At 40.8% G+C, this 20,240-nt stretch overlaps 1 protein-coding gene across 11 annotated transcripts in view; it reads left to right on the top strand.

Moving 5' to 3' along the window:
* The window catches only part of PCDH1 (protocadherin 1), a 166,952-nt gene that overhangs the window by 124,678 nt on the left and 22,034 nt on the right, over positions 1–20,240 (top strand). For all 11 annotated transcript variants that reach the window (XM_072145643.1, XM_072145641.1, XM_072145639.1 and 8 more), the window contains one exon: positions 135–354. In XM_072145643.1, coding sequence (XP_072001744.1) covers positions 135–354 — 220 coding nt within the window. The remainder of the gene's footprint in view (positions 1–134; positions 355–20,240) is intronic.

Here is a 20,240-nt window from a genome sequence, read left to right as displayed (position 1 = left end):
GCAGTGGAATGTTGATGTTGTCTTGTATTTACATTCAGAATGTTGGAATCTTGTGTATTTATCATATTTTCATTGTTCTATGTATCTCATTGAGCTTGAGGTTGTAACAGGTTCTTCCTTTTTATCTCCCATAGTTACCTCATCGTCGAGTGACTTTTTCCACATCCAATCAAGCACCTGATATCCAGGACCCTTCTCAGCACAGCTACTATGACAGCGGTCTAGAGGAGTCGGAGACCCCAAGCAGCAAATCATCTTCTGGTCCAAGAATAGGGCCTTTGGCTCTCCCAGAAGACCACTATGAGCGAACCACTCCTGATGGCAGCATCGGTGAGATGGAACATCCTGAGACTGGTAAGAGAAGGAATCCCAAAGAAAACCCAAATCACATTTAGTGTTGCCTCATCACCAGACATCACGCTTTCTGGCAGTGTTTGTTATGTCTTTTCATATATGTAATACATATGCTTTATCCAAGGTCATGTACATACCGAGACTTACATTTTTTTATAAAATTTTTTGGTGGGAGAGGAATAATTCACAAAACACAACACTAAGCTATTTTTTTTTTACATGAGGTTCTGTTGCAAAGGATAAGAGATTCCTTTGGAGAGCAATTAGATGAAGATATTAGCTATCTTACACTGTAACATCTTAATGGCTTACATATAGGAGGTACAATCCTAGCAGTCACAACCCAACCCTGGTTCCTGAGGAGGAAACTAGGGACATCTCTGCAAAATACAAAGCCATCAATACTCTAAATAGCAGTAGGTGGGAGTTTTAATTGTATATAAGGAACAAGTTTCTTGTAGGTTCCTCCTGGTTAACATGGTATTGTCCTTCTGGTCTTCAATTGGGCCACTCCAACTGAATAGCAAATGATTTGGAATGTGGCCAAAATGGCTCTTCTATGTCTTCAGATGATGTAGAACACAAATGCAAAATTTAGATGAGCCTCTTTATACATTTAAACACTGGATATTCGTCCATCATGATATGGTGGAAGACATTTGGACCCTATATTGAGGTCTTCCCTGCATCTGATGTAGAAATAAAGGGTTTTGATCAAAACATATCCGAATAGGCCAAATTATAGCATTTAATGGATCATATCATGTTGTCTAAAGATATTTTTTTCTGTTCCTCAGAAATTGTACATGAATGATATGTAGTCCTCAGTTTGAGGCCATCTACTGAAACGGTTTTCCATGTACTATATTGAAGCTCTGCCTAATGCAGCAGTTTTTAACAGCATTAGCCCTTACTTCCCCTTCGACTGATGTGACAAGCCTTATTAGTTGGCCTCTGAAATGGAACATTCTATATTGTATGTAGTCTTGAAACATAAACTAGTGGTTTCGGAAAGCTTAGAGGCAAGGAAGTCGCAGTGGACAATTTGGAGACATGAATTTTCAAGTTGATATATGGCTGGCTGTATGGTGACCTGACCTTTCTAGTATTGCTGTAACTTCATGAAAAATGTATTTCGAGGAGTAGCACTGGCTCCTTTTCAGAGATACTGAATGACTATTTCATAAGCACAATGGTATAGAAATTGCTGCAGACTGAAAATCAGGCATCCCAATGATCTCTGTGCCTGAAAAATGGTCATTGGCTATTTCAGTGCCTCCACATTTCTAAAATATTTTTAGATTTTTTTTTAATGCACCCACAGATTGGTATAATTGTTTTTATTGTATATGGTCCCTTTATCTAGATTTAAACTTTAGGATTTGGTATGACTCAATCATGATATCAGACTACTAATAGGAGACTTTCCAATTCGGAAACTAACCTTATTCACACAACGTTAATACATTTTTCTTGGTTATCATATCAATTTGTTGACAGAGGGTAATTTTATAAATCGGCAGCTTTCCCATGTCTATTGATGCCCTTCGTTCCCTCACTTCCTCCAATGTCTATTGCTTCTGGTGAAAGCGGTTACGATGACCAGTAACCAGGCTTTGAAACTACAAATTCCTGTCACGTTGGAGGAGCCAAAGCCAAGGGCCAAACTACTTTCTGAGACTTGCTTCACCACTCAGGTCCACTTCTACTTGAATTGTTCATTTCAGGGCCTGTACACTCTCCACTTCTTGTAGTGAGTTTATAGGCAGTTTTCCACCTTCAAATTTACTCCAAAGAATTCCCAGTTGATTCCAAGGCAGAAAACCAAACTGGGCTTTGGGTTTCTTTCTCAAGAAAGTGACAACCAAAAGGCCCTGGTCTAGTTTTGATGAGAGGCAGATATGGAAGCTTGTTGTGGAGAGAATGTTGATGAATTCTTCTCCCTCAACATCTGCTCCAGTATCCTCCATTGGTACATACCCTACATTGGTACATATCTTCTCCAGTATCCTCCATTGTTACATACCCTAACACAAAGTCAAGCCACAACATTTTCTAATATAATAAATAGAGATAAGCGAGCACTAAAATGCTCGGGTGCTCGTTACTCGAGCCGAACATTTCCAGATGCTCGAGTGCTCGTTTCGAGTAACGAGCCCCATTGAAATCAATGGGAGACCCGAGCATTTTTCAGTAAAATTACAAACTAAACGAGCACAGTGAAATAACACAGTGCAGAACAGATTGCAGATGTTCGGGAACACATCTGTAATGTGTTCTTCACACATATTGTTCTTCAAATACTATTGCGGAGAACACCGTTCTGCACGCATGTCTCCGGAACAGATTGCAGATGTTCCCGAACATCTGCAATCTATTCTGCACTGTGTTCTTTCACTGTTTTCTTCAATTAAACGATTAAATTAAATGTTTTAATTGTATTTTTTTACTGTTCTTCACTTCTTTTTTTTTTAATTAAATGCTCGTTATTGAGCAGGGCAAATACTCGTCCGAGCAACGAGCCGGTCTGAGTATGCTAATACTCGACCGAGCATCAAGCTCGGACGAGTATACTCGCTCATCATTAATAATAAATACCGCTACTAAAAGGACAAATAAATGAAGGCCTTGCTGAGAGTATTTGGACAATATCTTATGGGTTGAGTATATATTTTAGGTATTAACTTCCAGGGTCCCGTGAACCTAGAGTATATCTCCAAATACACAATTATGTTTCATGGTTGTGTTTTAAAAACCATGCAACATAAGAAGTTCTTTTGATTTTAATCCTGACTTTGATCTTTACAATATGTTAATTATTGGTTCAAAAGTGGTCAAAACAGAGCATATTTAGTACTTGGTTATTGACCCACAGAATTTGTTTTAATGCCAAACATGAAGGGTCATAAATCTGTAATAGCCACCCATATGAGTCTCTTATTCCACTGTTTAATTTTATAAATGGTCTAGTCAATAGTAACACTGGCACCTAAGGAGTTTAGATGGAGATATTGCTCCTTCCATTACCTCATCACTCACCTCTGGCCTGGTCAAAGGTTACTGGGTCTTTTATCATTGCTTACTTATTGCATATACAAAAGTATTGCAGCTCAAAGGAAACCTACCACTACGGATCTACCTATTAAGGTAGATCCAGTGATGGGTGCATCCATCACCAGTAGCTTTGACTTTGGAGTCGAGATTGCGCAGCCTCTGGCCTGTGTCTTGCGCAGAACTCCAGCTTTTGCGGACCAGTTGAAGATGTCTGGGTAGGAGGATCAAAGAGGATACTGGGGCGTGAAGTAGCCGCACCGTGTAGCTCCAGCTGCTCCACGCCCCAGAAGCCTCCTTAGAAAATTTGCATATTACTCGGATTAAAGATTAGCAAAGATAGAGGGGAGTAAAGGATTAGCCTTAAAAAGAGCTATACTTACATACATTAAATGCACCTACTACCGGATCTACCTAAATAGGTAGATCCGTAGCGGTAGGTTTCCTTTGGAAAAAAAAAGTACATAGTTAAGTCCAGTAGTAGAACAAACAAATTGGAAAACAAAATTCAAAATGTATAGAACCCAATTAAAATCAAAACGTTTTCTTAATACTGCAACAAAATTAAAAAAAAAAATACCCATTACTGGAATTGCTACACACATAATGATACACTAAAAATAACTAAAATACTATCCCCTAATTATTGTATTCTATTCATCCGGACTTATAAAAAACTGAATATCAAAGCACTATATGGTGACGCAATATTTTTTTGTAAAACTCAATAAAAAAAAAAATCACAAAAAAAATAGAATTTTTATATTTGCACTCTAGGCAATAAAATTAGGTTATTCCCAATCAATCAATTATCTCCCCCCTTACCCCCATGCTAAAGTATATATCGTTCCACAAAATATTAGTTATTACATGACAATTTTAGAGTTAATAAAAGAGTTAATACATTGTTTTTTCCTTGAACAGACGGGTGCTCATGATGATCTTATATCTCATAATACTTTCCCTAGCAGCATGGATTTTATACAAATATTACTACTACCCTGTTATTTGATTCATAACCTGGTATTCCTTAATGAGACCTGTAATGTATTCCAGGGAAATGCCCTCCATATACCGTATTATACAAACGCATCTGTCTTTAATGAGGAATATCCCTTTAAGCCGGATCCTTTGGGACTTCCACACCCCAATTATAAATAGGAAGCATCAGGCATAACACACAGGGTCCATCCGTAATCCTTGCTTTATACCTAAAGATTAGTGGGATTTAGCCCTGAATATAGGGATTGTTATCTATGGATTACTTACATTTTTCACAAATCTGATCAAAAACTAGTTATATATCTGTTGCCATCTGCAGATATTTAGCTAAATGTTATAAAGAGGTTTAGAAGTCATGACAGGTTTACTTTAATATATGTGTACCTGGGATGGAGACATTACCAGCACTAAAGTGCACTGACCCACTCAATCAATGGACAGCTACATTATAAGGTATAGGGATCAATGATGCCACCTACTTTTTTATTTTTACCCCACTCTTTATGTAGGTTCCTAAAGCAGCATCAAAACCAAACTCTGTACATAAATACAGAACCGTATCCAAGCTTAGCATATTAATACAGAATTAGAACAATGGCTTGTACATGGAGCACCAGAACCAAGCTCCGCAAACAAATACAGTATCACAAGCTCAATACTCCTTGCTGTAGGTGAGGTGGACTGATGCAGAGTAGATTGGAAGAAAATACTATGGTGGAAATTTATCTGGTGTATGAATATATGTATTAAAATAAGATGGAGGAAATATATGATGCGTATTTATGATTAAATGCCCTGCCCCTCTGACAGGATGCCCCCTGTCTATGATTATGGTAGAACCCCCTCTCATCTAGGTGTAGAGGATGTCCTCTGTCTATGGTGATGGTAGAACCACCGCTCCTCTAGGTGTAGAGGATGCCCCCTGTCTATGATGATGGTAGAACCCCCTCTCATCTAGGTGTAGAGGATGCCCCCTGTCTATGATGATGGTAGAACCACCTCTCCTCTAGGTGTAGAGGATGCCCCCTGTCTATGGTGATGGTAGAATCGCCTCTCATCTAGGTGTAGAGGATGTCCCCTGTCTATGGTGATGGTAGTACCGCCTCTCCTCTAGGTGTAGAGGATGCCCCCTGTCTATGGTGATGGTAGAATCGCCTCTCATCTAGGTGTAGGGGATGCCCCCTGTCTATGGTGATGGTAGAACTGCCTCTCCTCTAGGTGTAGAGGATGTCTCCTGTCTATGGTGATGGTAGAACCGCCTCTCCTCTAGGTATAGAGCATGCCTCCTGTCTATCTGTCTATGGTGATGGTAGTACCGCCTCTCCCCTAGGTGTAGAGGATGCCCCCTGTCTATGGTGATGGTAGTACCGCCTCTCCTCTAGGCGTAGAGGATGCACCTGTCTATGGTGATGGTAGAACCGCCTCTCCTCTAGGTGTAGAGGATGTCCCCTGTCTATGGTGATGGTAGTACCGCCTCTCCTCTAGGTGTAGAGGATGCCCCCTGTCTATGGTGATGGTAGAATCGCCTCTCATCTAGGTGTAGAGGATGCCCCCTGTCTATGGTGATGGTAGAACCGCCTCTCCTCTAGGTGTAGAGAATGCCCCCTGTCTTTGATGATGGTAGAACCACCTCTCCTTTAGGCTTAGAGGATGCCCCCTGTCTATGGTGATGGTAGAACCACCTCTCCTTTAGGCGTAGAGGATGCCCCCTTGTCTTGGTCAGTGGCCTAGGTATAACAAGACCTTTTGAAGAGATCCTTATGCTGCCCATTCAGGTATCTGTACATTGTAATGAGGTCCCCCCTCAGCTTGTTCTGATACGTTCAATGTATACACCAAGAAAGATTCCAGGGTTTCCGCTGGACGTATCTATAGACATATGCAATGTAGACAGGGGGAATAAAAAGGATCCACATGTCTGCCAGTATAAGTCTAATTTTGCAGTAAAATCAGCATGGCAAGCTATGTCTATAAATCCCTGCCTCCTCTTGCTCAGTGTCATATACACTTGTTGGAGTCTGTATTGCATCCATCTCCTGCCTCTGCTGATCGTACGCTCAAGGAGGTCCCTAGTGATGTGACTTTTCTTATATGGGTAAACCCCTTGAACATTGACAGCAGCAAGTCCGTGGATGTTCACGCAGTCTCTTGCTATTAGGGGGAGGAGAGGATGGAACAGGAGTAGGTAACCCATTAAATGGGCACAGGGGCATACATCCTAGCTTTCTGTTGTAAGGATAAATAGGGAATCCGCCTGACATGTCCTAACAACAGAGGACTACAATGAGCTGTCAACAGGGCCTTAAACAAACTTGACTCCTTTAATTTGAAACGGCGCCACAACAATTTACAGGTTGTTTGTGGTATTGCAGCCAGGCTCCAGTAACATAGATATATCCTATTCACAAGATTTTAAATTCTATTGTAAACCTCTGATCGGTACGGCGCTATATCCGTATGAAAGCGGCCATGTTTACTAATTACATGCAAACTCTATCGGATGATTCATCCAAGCCCGGGGATCTAGTGTTCAGATAAAGATCAGGTTTTTCCAGAAGAAGTGGTCATAATAATATGAATTAAAGCGACGGATGTGTTAATTCTCCCAAATCCCACGTTGTAAAATCCATAAACAGACTGAGGTTTATACCTCGTAATACAGGAGTCTACAAATTACGTATTTTAATAGTCACTTTTTGGTTATGGAGAAGATATTTTTGTCAGGTGCTGGCAGTTTTTATTAGGCATCTCCTAAAATAGCAGTGTGCATGTAATGTGTAATATCTCCCATCCGCATGTGGAGGATTCCTTATGTTACCCAATTAAAATTATGATGCCAATTAACATTCCACTTGCTTTAGTACTTGAGCTAAGAGGTTGATGTAATGATTCAGACTACCAGCGTCTTGGATTCCGCTCTCTGCTTTTTCGAAATCGGCGATCAGCCTGGTAGCTGGGAGATGGCAGGGATTACAGGGACCCTGTTACTTTAAGAATGTAGTTTATAGGAGAAGATTGTTACAGAGCAGGACAGGCTGAACAGATTTTTATTTTTTGCTTAGGAGAGGTTTAACATTAGATGTACTCAATATATCTGAAACACTTCTAAGTGTAGAGGTGCCAGGGTAAGACTGCCATCAATGGGTGACTAGCACCGTCCACTAGACTCTTAACTCTAACCATCTTTATTGTCTCCTCTTAAAAGGTTTGCTGCTTCCCCCCCAAAAAAAAGTTACTTGGCTCCTCCTGCTCCATAATTCCCAGTTTGTAGATGAAAACTATGGTTAATCTGTTAAGCCCCTCCTGCTCTGTAACATGCTGCCTGCTTATAGGACATTATGTACAATTTGCTCAGCTCCTCCCGCTCTATAACATGCTGCCTGCAGATAGAGTAGGAGGAGCAGAGTAGATGGTACATTGTGTCCTATCTGCAGGCAGCATGTTATAGGGCAGGAGGAGCTGAGTAGACCGTACATAGTGTCCTAAAACATGCTGCCTGTAAAACCAACTGCATGATGACAGATCCTTCTCCACAAACAGTATTACAGATCACACTCACAATATCACTGAAGTTTAAGGGACTATAGTAGGTGGTGAGATTCAGTGGAGTTTAGATTTATTTGTTTTTTGATTATTGTAGGTCAGAAGTATCTTTAAGCTGCAGATGGCACCTACTTCGACAATTTTTTGATCGTACTTTAGGCACTGGTGCCCATGATGCAGTCTCTAATGCTACATCTATCTGACCTTGCCTAGTTTAGCTGCATGTAGTCAAATTTTACTAGCTCGGACAAATATTTTGCTCCTCCAATGGTCTATTTTTCAGTATTACTGAAACGCAGATGGACAGGAAACTATAGAAAGGATCTCCATTATGTTTGCCAAGGTTGGATCTTTTAGAGAAGTAAATGCATGTAGAGGACAACACCACATATATACGGTAGGGGTATGGTGGCAATCTTGGAGAGGGCTGCCGTAAAACTTGGGTAAAGATTTCAGTGAACCTTGAACCTCATGAGCTCTTGAGGCTGAATTCCTAGGAATAGAGAAGGAATGTCAAAGTTCTGCGAAACTTCAAGAGGACAACTTCCATCTTCCTGAACCCGGCTTCAATCATTTAGTTTGAGCATCCCACAGATATTGCTCAGTAAACCTAACTTGTCAAATTAATTGTTTTCTTCCATTTTTTTTTTTTTAAGCAGTTTTTTTTTTTTTGTATCTGTCTTCTCTCAAGATAAGAGTTGTTGAAGTTCGATTCTCCAAAACCACAGGGACCCTACACATCCTTCTGTACAGTATATACAGTAAAAATCGGCTTCTTTTTCCTCCCATTGTAAGAACCGGCACCCGTATAATTCACAATTCCGTTTAGGTATAAGAATACAATATTATTGTTATCTGCAATGAGAAACAATCCATTCCCTCCCTCGCCAGCCCTTGTCCTCAATCTCCTCTTTCCTCTCCGGATGTATCTGGGCCGCTGTGTCTATCTGCTCTGAGCTTATTCAATTAGAAGCTTCTAGCCCTTGGGGGTATAATTCCATTTTCAGCTGCTGGATCTCCAATATGTGAGGTTATCCCTTGTTAGTTCCCCAATGTGCGCGCCCTCCCTGGCTGTAAATGCATTACCTTGCCATCCCATCTAATCATTTCCCGTTAAATGCTGCTAATTGAATCACACCGGTATTAGCTGAAACCTTCCCCCCTGCTTGGGTTTTGTTTCTCTGCTTAATGGAGACATCTCCAGTGACTTCAGGTGCAAACTTGGACTCTGCTTTCTTTATTAGGGCTTCTGGGCGCAGGAATGCTATTACGACTGTTCCTAGGGACTGATGATGAGCATCAGACTGCTGGGTGTGAAAGTGTGAGCCTGGAACAGATCACTGGGCTTATGGAATCAGCACAAATCTGGTTAACACCCTAACCTCACCTCCTTTACACACATGTCACCCTCTACACCCCCCACCCCACACCTCCTCTCCTGACTTGTCGCTGCTAATCCATCTGTTGCTGGCTGCAGAAACCGGCTTGTTAGCCAGAACATCAACCCAATTAGAGAAGGATTTACGCACTATCCAGACAGAGCAAGTGATGTTGACACACAAGACTCAAGGAAGAAGAAGACCTAGCGGAGATCACTGTCCAGCTTGAAGACCATGACTTTGTTCCACCACTGAAGTCAAAAACATTTGTTCTTGGCTCTGCATTAACATCTTCCTCTCCCATGTCTCTTGGAATTTTTTTTTTAGCACTCGGGGTTAATCCTGTACAACGGCTTATTGTGTCTGGCTCATTGTGTAGATCACAATTGTATACACGCCAAGGTTAAGCTGAACCTTTTCTCGAAGATACAGACATCTCTTTCTTAAAATTACATTTTGTTGTTTTATTACCCAGAAAGTAAATACTTCTGGGAAATAAAACTGGATTTATAGACTCAAATATATCAGTGTTTTCAAGTGACAAAATGGCTACAGTTCACATCTGAAAGTGGCCTTTACCTCCGAGCATCAGATGCTGTCATGACAACCCATGGCTACTTTATGGAATGTTTTTTTTCTTTTGAAGTTTTTATTTCCCACTTAGTTTTCACCAATGAAAATATGAAGTAATTTAAATGAGTATTCAATATTACACAATCCAAAGGCAAATATCATAAAGTGTATGGCACGTGGGCACACAATAATGTAAATACTGCCCACAGGAATTCCCAACTTTAACCTAAAAGGCTGTATTTTAAAGCGTCTTTCAAAGCCCATGAAAACCGCATAACAGAAATAATTATGTATCTTATTCTGTGAGTTGTTCACATCCCATCATGCATCCTTTTCTAGAACGTATGGAAAACAATTCAAGAGTTCTCCATACATAAGATGGTTTTCTGGTATTTCTAAAGTTTGCATATTTGACCAGTATATAGGTCATACAGTATACTTAATGACACCTGACTTACAGATGACCCCTAGTTACAGACAGAACCCTCTGCCCCTCTGGTGAAGCTCTCTAGATGCTTTACTTTAGTTTGGTACCATCTACTACACAAGGAGTGCTGTGAAATTCCTGTTATTTACTTTAGTCCCAGGCTGAAATGATCATCTGTAACTTTCTGTAACAAAGCTTTATTGATAAATTTTTTAAATCCAATTGTCACCAGGCCCAAAAAAATTTTTTGTCTGGAGCTGCATTTATAAAATATACCTGTTCTGACTTGCATGCAAATTTAACTTAAGTACAAACCCAAGGAACAGATCTTGTACATAACCCGGGGACTGCCTGTATATCTAATTTATGTCTGAATCTGTCACCATGAATTGTCCCCCAAAAGTGATCAATTCATCATCAAGTTCTTTGGCCTGTAAGGCTCTGACTCCGTCACTGTTAACCCACCTAGAGCCTTTCTTTCCCAACCCTCAAAGCTAGTCCTGAAGCTTCCTCCATCTTTTTATGTCACTCCTCTTGGCTCACTATTGCACATTTTGGATGCCAGGGGATTGACATGGAAAAAAATGGGAAATGTTCAGGCCTATCTTTGAAGGTTATGACTGAGTAGTTACCGGAAGGTTTAGAGTGGTGGACCCAGAGCCTTGGGCTCGAATATTCCCACTAAAGCTCATTAAAGTTGCAAAAGAAAGTAAGAATCGCTAAATGACCACATGATCAGCTTTGGAGGTAAATCATTCTTATAGATTCTCTTTAAGGCATACAGCTGTTTGAATATAGATGTCACCCCACAATGTTCTATAATATGCTGTAGATTGGACAGTTGTGTGCCACAAAACTTAAGAACCCAAATCAGAAACCCTGAAAATGCCTCCTATGACCTGTTCATGTTGACTTTTCTAGGAAAGGGAGGTCAATGTCACGGGCAGGTATATTAGATCCATATTAGAAGAATAAACCCTTCTCTACTTGGTGGAGATTGCAGGGCATGGCAAAGTAGGGAAAACTCATTAAAGTTGAACTTGTGCAGGTTCTGGACCTTCTTTTTTACCATAAAGGCAAAGGTCAAGCCCTGAACTCCAGAAAGATGGCTTCAAGTATGCAGCAAATGATTATTTGGCTCATCTGTAAGTCATCGTAGCCTCTAGAACAACTGACTTCCAAATCTCCCATGATGATAAATTCCCCCCATAATGTTTTCCATTTAGTAATTTCTTCTGTAATTTCCCACACTTACAAATTAGAAAGCCAGAAATTTTACAACCAAATTACCGTCTAACAAAAAATATTAGATCTCTTTTCACCAATTAATTCTCTCATTTTAAGACTATCCTGGTTTAAATGAATTTCAATCCGTCCACTTCTAGCTGAGATAACAATATTGTGTACATGGTAAACCCGATTAAAGAGCAGTAACGCTAAATTAAATGTAATGATTGCTTCTCCTTAATCAGAAATATCCTTTAAAACCATGTCTATTGGGGTTACTTAAGGACGGCATTGCAGTACATGAAAATCTTGGCTCTGGCCATAGCTCTCTGTGGATCAGACTGTAACTGGTGGTGCGGTCTGCCTCCACCAACCAAGTAGGGTTTGTACTTCTTCTGCAGGCATCTCTTGACCCCTTCAGCCTCGATGTAGCGTCACAAGGGGGAACAAAGATAGAAAACCAGAGGCTCTTTAACACACAAAGGATCTATTTGTTTAGTATTGATCCGTCCGGTGCTTTAAGCCGAGAGCTGTGTAGGTGTGCCTCCAGCAAGCTCTCTTGTTCTTATTCTATGGTTCTGTTGTGTGCGTTCGATCGAAGCTCAGTAGTTTCCAAGAGTTGTGAACTCTCCTTACTTTGTTTGCCGGAGATTCCTCGCTGATCTGGCCTCGTGCCCACCTTTCTCTGTCAACTTTTGTTGTGTGCCTGCATGTGTAATTATGGACTCCAGGGCTTTGAGCCAAGCTTGCTCTCTCCGCTTTGTATTTCTATAGGGTATGTCGGTGTCGCTGCTGAAGAACCTGAGTGGGATGAGATTATTCTGTCCCTTGTCTCTTTAGTGATCTTGGTGGCCTTTTCTGCTTAGGCCTTGAATGCAAAAATTTTTTATATTGCTGCGCTTTTCCTTGGCGGAAAAAAAATTAAAACAATGTAGGAACAATACACACTGAGCTTTACTCTAAATAACTCACAAGAAAATAGGCGGCGACTGCTGCTGATAGAGTGGATACTTGACAGTTAAAAAACTTTCTTAAGCTTATTACATGTAGTGAACAAATGCCTTAAATCTCAATCCAACGGGTGGTGCTCCACTATATGTGGTTCCATCACCTACTATGTAATTACTTAATCATTGCTATATGTGCAGAAATCTCTGCCTACTTCTTTGGTTCCTTCATTTGTGTAATTGCCCCTTTTTAGGATATAGGTTTCTGTTGGTTAATAAAAAAAAATCCAGTCCAGATGATCTGAGAGTCAGAGAAATTAGATTGAAGTGGATTTTTTCCAGTTTTATCAAAATCTGGAAAAAAAATTTGTCAAATTTTTGTATTTCTTGGGGAACCCTTAATAAAAAAAATCATGGAAAATGCATATAATATGTAATAGGATTACATTTTAAAAAAAGCCACTCAAAAATGCCTGAAATTCATGGAAGTTCACATTTAGACAAACCCAAAGAAAAACATGCAGTGTGTTGGAAAGAGAAGCCAAACCCCTCTGAGCTTTTGTGGCTGGAGGCCCAAGTGTGCACCTAACCTTTACACTAATGTTAATATAACATTATGCTTTATTATGTTGGTCTCTTACCATCAAGCAAATTCCCAATTTTGTTTTTGTATACTTTAAACATTTTAAAGGTCACCACTTTACATAAAACTTTACATAAATCAATAGTACAAGCGAACATAATAATCTTTGTTTAATGTCTCATGAGACAAGTAATTTTTTTCCCAAACTCCTTTGTTGCTAATATATTAAAAACAATTAAGTAAATCTGAATTCCAGGATGGACAGGGACTTACTGAGGTGTCTGAAGAAGTTCTATGAAGAGGGAAGGGGGGCAATGAGTCTAAGCACAACAATCCTACCCAAGGGCACAGAGGTATCCAAATTCAAAGATGGAGGCTACAGAGGGTTTAGCTACTCAAAATGGAGATTATAGGTCACATATTAACATTTGTTGTAAGGTTCATATTAAGCTTGAGGAATAGATATTTTGGTCCTTTTCGAGGTATATAAGTTTAGTCAATCTGATTTTTTTTTTTTTTTTAAATGTTCCATAATGTCTAATGCCGATCTCCAACTTTTATTCTTGAGTTTTGTTCCAAGCTGCCAGTGAGGCAATCGTCTAGGTCTGCTCAAGGCTTAAGTAAGAAGTGTGTAAGTCTTAAGGCCTCATGAGATTTTTGTACTTTTGACCTACTGTAAGTCAAAAAATCCTACATGAATACCAACTATGTGGAACCTTGACCTATGATATCATTTAACCCTCCAGTTGAATTTATGGAAAACCACATAAAATTTTGCCTATTTACGCTAGTCTTTAGCTTTGTTTCCATCTTTGTCACTTCTTCCACTTAACCTTTATTTTGCAGCAGTAGCTATTTCTGGCGTCACGAAAAATTCTCTCGTTCTACACCTGCCTCTTCCTTTCTTGCTAAATCTTCTAATAATAAACTTGTTGTTCTTCTCTCTCTCCGAACCCGCAGCTCATGCGTGTGCTTATTCTCTTGCCCTGTGTGTTGTTTTCATAGACTAAGCGCCACAGGATTTGGAAGACTTTATGGAAGAGAATTGGTGGATTAGTCTGTCCTTCTGAGTATGATTGGGTGGCAGTGGTGGGAAAGGGGGGGCCCAAAAGAGTGAACCCATAAGAAGGAGTAGAGATCAGTGTGGCAGGTTCTGAAGAGGATCAAGCCATTGCGAACAGAAGAGGATTATGGGATTAGCAATATCCCAGCGGTATCGGGCACCAGTTGGCCACTCATAAATCCACTGTGTCTGCAGCATTTGATCAGTGTCAGGTTTGGTATAGTTCAGACTGCGGACTGGTTGAATATTGTGCATGAGAATACATGGTATAATTACAGTCAAATGCAGCTACATTCACGTGCCTTATTTCCAAAGGTTTATAGTATTTCTTGGGATTGTAGCACAGATTCGGTTTTCTGGTGTTGAGTAATAGAAGGTGTTGATCTCATGATTTGTTAAACCTCTTCATCCTGACAGATGTGACACATCGCATGTGAAACTTCACAGATCCTACCTTACATATGTCACTATAATAGCCCTCCGATGAAGTTGTACAGAATGAGAGATGGAAGATGGGTAATTGGCATTACCGAGAATTTTTCTCTGGAAAGTGGAAAAACATCAATCTTTTATACATTTCATAAGTTTGGTGAACACTGTATGTGTTTATTTGGAATTTTACTGTGCTATTGTGTGCTGAAAGGTTTCTTGTCAATGGTGTATCTAAGGATTTTATAATACAATTAATATAGTTTTATGCTACTCCCCCCGCTCTATAAAATGCTGCCTGTAGATAGGACACCGTGTCCTATCTGCTCAGGCCCTACTACCATATAACATGCTGCCTTTAGGTAGGACACTGTGGCAGATTTACTTACCCTGTCCCGTCGCGATCCCGCGGTGCGTTGTCCGACAAGGATTCGGGTCCTGCGTGATTCACTAACATCGTGCGCCCGAGTTCCTGCATGTGTCGCTGCTGCGGCAGGGTCCGCCGGGGTTCACCTTCATCTTCCTGGTGCTTGATCTTGCGACACTAATCCTTTTTTAAATTCCGCGGTTTGTCCGAACCCGTCGGTTGTCAATTTCTGTCGCGTGCAAGCCAGTGCCGATGCAACAAAATCCGATCGTGTGCGCCAAAATCCTGGGGCAATTTGCTGCAAAACGGAAATATTCGAGAAACACAACGAAACTGCGGCGTTTGGACCCTATGTACAATTTTCTCAGCCCTTACTGCTCTTTAACATGCTGCCTGTAGAGAGGACATTATATTATTGAGCTGCTCATCTCCTGATGATCATTGTAGTCTTGTAATTTGTCCTGCTAACTAGCATATGAATGCTATCAAAACATGAACCTACTAGAAATATGGCCAAATTGTACCAATACATCCGTCAATATGTTGAGCGTCAGAACATGGGTGATATGTTCACAGACCTGTCCAACAAGTGTGAATAGCTTGCGCAAAAAAGAGGAGTGGTTTGTCTGGGTTCTAGTACAATATTCTGGTGCAAATTAAGGTGGTATTATCATTGGCACAGGGTCAGGAGTAATGGAGGTTGAGATAAAATTTAGTATTATTAGTCATCTAATCATTTAATTTGTTAAAGTTGCTTTTCCCTTCCCAACTGGATGGTTTCCCTCTACCACAGGATTGATCAAGTGCTCCATATTTTGCCCTCAACATGAGGTTGCCTTCATACTTTTAGAAACAGAGTTTCCATATACTTGTGACCTGCCACTTAAAAAGTTGAATATAATTCAAGAATATTTCAAGTTTTTCCTTATTTTTTTTTGCTTGACGTTCATTATTTAATCCACAAAACATCGGATACAACCGTTCATGTGCTCAACCCCTTTGCGTTTGAAAACTTAGAAGACCATGACATTGAAAGCGGTCTATTGTGTCGCAACTTAAATCATTCAGTATTTTCAATTTTTATAATACTTTTGTTTCCGGAGGAGACGTTCCCCGGGCTGGTGATCGGTGAGTGCTCTGTTGTCGCTTTACCTTTTCTTCCAGTGCTTTCCCTCCCACTCCCTAATTGGCACAGAGATGAATAGATAAACATCGTTGTCCTTCTCTGCCCCACCACCCTCTTCCTCCGTCTCTCGGACGCTCTAATTGGCACAGAGATGAACCAAACGACTCTGGTTGTGCATTTCGCTTCTATCCCCCCTTGAGTCTTTATCTTACCTTGTTATATATATTTTTTTTCCTGTGCCTTCATTTGTGCCAGGATAAGCTTTGATTTAGCCTCTTCCTTTCTTTTGACACGTACTGCTTCCAGCCCTCACCTTCAATTGTTAGATTTACTGTAGGATTAAACGAAGCGAGTTTATTGAAGCTTTGTCCGGCTTCAACTTTTCTCCTTTACTCTTTTGATTCCCGGCTTCTTATTGTCTGTTCTGTGCCAGCCTGTGCATATACTGTATATATCAGTGTAACAGAACTGAATTAGTCATTTGGCACACTGTGGGTAGCTGGATTTATTGGACTGCAGGTATTTCTACACAAAAGTATATAATGTTGCGCCACTGCAAACCAACTATTCTTCTCCACGTTTCCTGGTCAAGGCAATTTCACACATCTGCCATATTGACTATAATAGAAGTGCACATACTGTAACTGACCACCACCTAAAGAATGGGGATCTCCGAATCGCTATTCTAGTGATTTCTGGTCTTCCCGGTTGTGGGACCCCCATCAATCATACTTTTTAGTTTTGTGGCTAGGTGATAAATATTTGTTGTATACCCCATTCAACTTTCTTCAAACTACAATGTGTCCTAACCCTTGCATTTTTTAAGGGGTCATCCGGGATTTGGTTTTGCTTATTTCACGTTAAAGGCAAACTGTAGGAAATGCATATAGAGAACCACTCAATGTTTTTTCCTCGTAGCATTTAACAGTATAGGTAATCATGCTTTCTATGAAACGTAAAGTTCAGTGGATACAGAAAAGGTTGGCATCTGTCTGACCAGTAGTACCCAAAAAAAAATTGTCATGCTTGTCAATGGTTTGTCTGTTATCGCAGGCTGGCCAACACCCTTGCTGATCATCAGCTCCATATTGTAGATTTCTGGTATGCCTCCATCCAGAGTATAGAACATTCCTATGTCTGTGCTGCATTCTCTCTGTCCTGCCTTTTCTCTAATCCCCTCCATCAGCCCCTTCTTTCTCCCTTTTCCAATCCGCTTTCCCTCCATCCTGGTCACCCCCACCTCATCGCTGTATTTGTGTCCCCTTTGATTAGGTGGAGACAGCTCGGATATTCAGAGGTTTTAATTAAATGATAACAGCCCGAGGCTCCCTCCCTTCCGGATGATAACACAGGCCTTTATCGTACACACGCTCCCAATCCCTTTTCTGCCTCTCTCTCCCGCTTTCTCCTTTCATGTGTAATTTTTAATTATGTTTTATAATCTCAATTGCAAAATAGCCTTAAAACAAAACGCCAGCCTTTTCTTCCGCTGTCACTTTATTGCTATGTTTCCACCGTTTATTGGGGGGTATTGTGTATATGTGGGTGGTCACTGTCGCTCCTGGAAATCTGTGAACCAAGAAAGCTTTATCCTGTTGAATCATTTTTTTTTCCTGTAGGGAAATATTTTTCATTCAAGAGTAATATTTAGCCTATATGAAGAAGTATGGATATGTAAATGTGTAGCTAGGGACAAACTCTTCAGCAGTGCTCCTCTACCACTGGACCATGACCCAATGCTTTGGTACCAAGAGGAGGATTAGATGGAAACGGCCGCTGACCAAGGGTTTGATGGAGGTGCTTCGGGACATTGCTTCTGTTCCTCGCTTTTCACTACCCATAGTACCAGTTTAGCTGTATTGATGTTGACTACCCATAGTATCAGTTTAGGTTTATTGATGATGTTGACTTTGGTGTAAGAAGCGATGCATCTCCACCACACTTTCAGTCAACATCCACTCTAACCTCAACCTCTTCCTGCAACAGCTCAGGTGCCACGTCAATCGACCCCGTCACCCCCAAACATGTTTTAACGTCAACCCACCTGGTGCCATCTAAACATATACCTAATTGGGCCTTGGGCAATAAAAGGTTGGGGCCACTACTCTAGAGGTGGTACATGTATTATCCCTCAGCCTACGTTATGGGAGAATGACGATGGCATGAAAAGTTGAAAGAGTTCATAACATTGCAGTAATAGATCAATGATGTAATCATCAAACCAAAAACTGCATATGTATTTTTATATTATATTTATGGGGAGATTTACCTATAAAGAAACATATGCTTATTGCTCCACTACGAGTTGGCCTTCTGAGTTGAGCATTTTGCTCCTTTGCACAACACTTCTGCTTCCCAGGCCACTGACACCATGGGGCGAGACTTCAGATCCCAGAATACCTAGGCTATGTAGTTTTAAAAATGAGCCATGCAATATCTGTATGTATGCCTTGGATTGCTTTGTGTGTATTGTTCGTCTTGGTGGGCAGCTTGTCTCAAACCGGTTTCCAGACCAGCTGCAGTAAGACCATACCTGTTAAAGCTTACTGTGACTATTTCATTAAATCAGGAAAAGATCTTCAGATCTGAAGTAGATCTGAATTCCACTTCAATAGGAACACTGATACATCCTCAAGTGTTAATTTGACAACAGCAGAATACTGAGCCCCTTGGGCTAGCGCTGTAAATGTGTAAAATATGGTGCAATTGTGGACGTGTGAAGAAAAGCCAGGTTCTGACATTGTCATACATTTGTGATGATCGGGATTAACTTAAACAGTGCGGCCTCCTTCAGAAGTCATTTATCAGTGTTAATGTGGAGCTTCCAGCGCAAGTCTCTGACATGTAAAGTAAGCAACGAGACACATGGCTCCAAGACACAGAGCGGCTCTGCTGACACTTCAGCACTAGAGGCCCACAGCAAGATTTTGACACTTTGGAGAAGCCATTTTTTTCAGTACTGTAACTTAATATATTTTTCTTCTGGAAAGTCTAACAAGTTTTTCATTAGTCTAAATATTCATATTTTTAGGTAATTCTCAACTCTTTCAATATTCTTTAAAGGGGTGTTCCCACAAAGACAAGATTCTTAAATATATTCTCTAGTTCACTGTTGTTAACAACAATGCAGCATTTCACATGTAGAAGTCCAACATGTTTCTATCAGTCCTGGTGTATACAATTTTGGTTGTCCCTGGATATGACCATAAATCTTCTGACTGTGGTTGGATTCTTCTCATGAATAACTTCTCTTGTCTGCACACTGCAGTGGACTCAGCCTCCTGCCCCTCCCCCTGCATTTCCAGGGGGAGACTCAGACACCAGCACTTCCTGCTGGTAAAAAGCAGTGTGCAGAGACTTACTCTATGAGCTACAGACTCATAAGGTCTTTATAGCAGAGCTGACTGTGTGTGTTATAGGTGAGTTTTCAAGGTGTAATTGTGTTTTATATCCATCTCATGGATCTCATAATCTCTCATCTCTGATCTCTCTCTCCTCTCTTTTTCTGTATGTAAGATACTAATAGAATTGTAGATATACCCTGGATTCTCATAATCTAACCACATTGTCAGCTTACAGTATCTCACAGCACTAGAGGGATCATGAAGAATCTGCTTAGAGTCCCCGCCCACACTCTGACCTTACACTGACCATCACTGAGTGATGGGAGCCAAAACAGAGATACAAATGTAAGGGGTAAAAATTATCTTGTGTAAACATCACTAGGACATTTTTTTTTTGATTTGCAGAAAAAAAGACAAATCGCAGTCGATTTTAAAATTTTATAAAAAGTTCTTAATCCTGTAATTTTCCCTCTGGCCGCAAATTATTCTGTAGACTATACATAAGACGGGAGTAGTAAGCAGTTCCATATTTTTCAGGTTAACATGCTAAACACACAGTATTCTGCAATTCTTTGTTCCTAGTCACTGTACAGCCCTCTGCACGGTAGACCAGGCGCTGTGCGCTCCTGTTTGCAGTAGACTCTGGGTGCCCTGCCATTCTTCTGCACAGTAGACCGTAGGTGCCCTGCTGTTCCTCTACGAAGTAGACCGGAGGCACCCTGCCTTTCCTCTGTGCGGTACACCGGGGACGCCCTGCCTTTCCTCTGTGCGGTAGACATAGGGCACCCTGCCATTCCTCTACGCAGTAGACCGAGGGCGCCCTGC

Source organism: Engystomops pustulosus, chromosome 4 (genome assembly GCF_040894005.1).
Source record: "Engystomops pustulosus chromosome 4, aEngPut4.maternal, whole genome shotgun sequence".
Lineage (NCBI taxonomy): Eukaryota > Metazoa > Chordata > Amphibia > Anura > Leptodactylidae > Engystomops > Engystomops pustulosus.
The sequence above is the reverse complement of the archived record's forward strand: the minus strand, read 5'-3'. Positions and strand labels throughout refer to the sequence as shown.